This window comes from Brassica oleracea, unplaced genomic scaffold (assembly GCF_000695525.1).
Source record: "Brassica oleracea var. oleracea cultivar TO1000 unplaced genomic scaffold, BOL UnpScaffold02145, whole genome shotgun sequence".
Classification (NCBI taxonomy): Eukaryota; Viridiplantae; Streptophyta; class Magnoliopsida; order Brassicales; family Brassicaceae; genus Brassica; species Brassica oleracea.
Genome location: NW_013618676.1, coordinates 1 through 2,506, shown reverse-complemented (window position 1 = coordinate 2,506; position 2,506 = coordinate 1). Strand labels below are relative to the sequence as shown.

At 43.2% G+C, this 2,506-nt stretch overlaps 1 protein-coding gene across 1 annotated transcript; it reads right to left on the bottom strand.

Annotated features, from left to right (window-relative positions):
- Nucleotides 1-60: 60 nt before the first annotated feature.
- On the bottom strand, nt 61-1,005 carry LOC106321607 (uncharacterized mitochondrial protein AtMg00810-like; the record flags this gene model as incomplete). Its single annotated transcript, XM_013759853.1, has 1 exon — nt 61-1,005. A coding segment is annotated over exon 1 (945 nt), but the record flags the coding sequence as incomplete, so codon positions are not given.
- Between the last annotated feature and the right edge of the window lie 1,501 nt (nt 1,006-2,506).

The window sequence follows — 2,506 nt, the reverse complement described above, 5'->3', positions numbered from 1 at the left end:
ATAATCTAGCTCAAAGTGCTTAGAACGCTTGTGATACGCTGGATTCGTAGTCAAATGTACTGATGATAGATTGTCACAGTAGAGCTCTGGTGTGACAGTGATAGGTACTCCAATTTCTCTGAGAATTGAACACATCCAGCTCAGTTCTGCTGCTGTCTCAGATAGCGCTCTATACTCTGCCTCGGTTGAGCTCCTTGAGACCGTTGGTTGTTTCTTAGACGACCATGAGATGAGATTAGAGCCTAGATATGTACAGAGACCACTTGTTGATCTTCGTGTGTGATGGCATCCAGCCCAATCACTATCATTGTATGCCCTCAACGTGAAGTCTGTGTCTTTGGAGAGGTTGATCCCATGAGTAAGCATTCCTTTGACATACCTCAAGATCCTCTTCAATAACATAAAGTCTGATAATGTTGGCTCATGCATCTTCTGACACACGTAATTGACAGAGAACTGTAGGTCTGGTCTTGTAAGCATGAGGTATTGTAGGTTCCCCGCGAGACTTCTGAAGTAAGATGGATTCTCGAACTTCTTATCTTGATGTGGAGCTTTGCTTAGCTGAAGAGGGAGTGGTGTGTTCACTAGAGCGCAATCTGTCATCCCTGCTACAGCAAGCAAATCCCTTGCGTATCTCTCTTGAGATAGAAACAGACAAGACTCATGAATTATCGCTTGTATTTCCAAGAAGTAATGCATCTTCCCGAGATCCTTCATTCTAAACTGATTGTTGAGATCTGCCAACAACTTTTGTAACAAATCAGTGCAGTTTCCAGTCAATAACATGTCATCAACGTATAATAGAAGCAAGATAATGTTCTTCCCTTTAGCATAGATGAAGAGAGACGGGTCTTTGATGCTGCAAACGAAACCAAACTCCAACAAGAATGTACTGAACTTATCAAACCAAGCTCGAGGTGACTGTTTAAGCCCGTACAGAGACTTGTGTAACAGACACACATGATCTGATCTTGTCTTGTCTACAAAGCCTGAAGGCTGCCTCATGTACACTGTTTCATTCAGATCTCCGTGCAAAAAGGCGTTTGCAACATCAAGCTGTTTTATATCCCAAACTTGGTGTGGGTGTAACTTCAACACCAAGTTTGAACCTTAGACTGTCAAATGCTCTGAAACCGAGTGGTTTTGTGAATATGTCAGCTAGCTGATGACGAGCCGGGACATGTCGCACCACCAAAGCACCAAGAGCCACTCGTTCTCTTACATAATGATAATCTAGCTCAAAGTGCTTAGAACGCTTGTGATACGCTGGATTCGTAGTCAAATGTACTGATGATAGATTGTCACAGTAGAGCTCTGGTGTGACAGTGATAGGTACTCCAATTTCTCTGAGAATTGAACACATCCAGCTCAGTTCTGCTGCTGTCTCAGATAGCGCTCTATACTCTGCCTCGGTTGAGCTCCTTGAGACCGTTGGTTGTTTCTTAGACGACCATGAGATGAGATTAGAGCCTAGATATGTACAGAGACCACTTGTTGATCTTCGTGTGTGATGGCATCCAGCCCAATCACTATCACTGTATGCCCTCAACGTGAAGTCTGTGTCTTTGGAGAGGTTGATCCCATGACTAAGTGTTCCTTTGACATACCTCAAGATCCTCTTCAATAACATAAAGTCTGATAATGTTGGCTCATGCATCTTCTGACACACGTAATTGACAGAGAACTGTAGGTCTGGTCTTGTAAGCATGAGGTATTGTAGGTTCCCCGCGAGACTTCTGAAGTAAGATGGATTCTCGAACTTCTTATCTTGATGTGGAGCTTTGCTTAGCTGAAGAGGGAGTGGTGTGTTCACTAGAGCGCAATCTGTCATCCCTGCTACAGCAAGCAAATCCCTTGCGTATCTCTCTTGAGATAGAAACAGACAAGACTCATGAATTATCGCTTGTATTTCCAAGAAGTAATGCATCTTCCCGAGATCCTTCATTCTAAACTGATTGTTGAGATCTGCCAGGAACTTTTGTAACAAATCAGTGCAGTTTCCAGTCAATAACATGTTATCAACGTATAATAGAAGTAAGATAATGTTCCCTTTAGCATAGATGAAGAGAGACGGGTCTTTGATGCTGCAAACGAAACCAAACTCCAGCAAGAATATACTGAACTTATCAAACCAAGCTCGAGGTGACTGTTTAAGCCCGTACAGAGACTTGTGTAACAGACACACATGATCTGATCTTGTCTTGTCTACAAAGCCTGAAGGCTGCCTCATGTACACTGTTTCATTCAGATCTCCGTGCAAAAAGGCGTTTGCAACATCAAGCTGTTTTATATCCCACTGAAACACAGTAGCAATGTGTAGAGCAATCCTCACTGTTGATGTTCTAACCACAGGGTTGTACGTCTCCAAGTAGTCTACTCCTTCCTCCTGTCCACAGCCTTGAACAACCAGTTGAGACCTCAGAGACTTCACAGTGCCGTCTGCATTGTATTTTGTCCTATGAATCCATCTATTGCCCAATACATGCATATCAGGAGTATGTGGGAC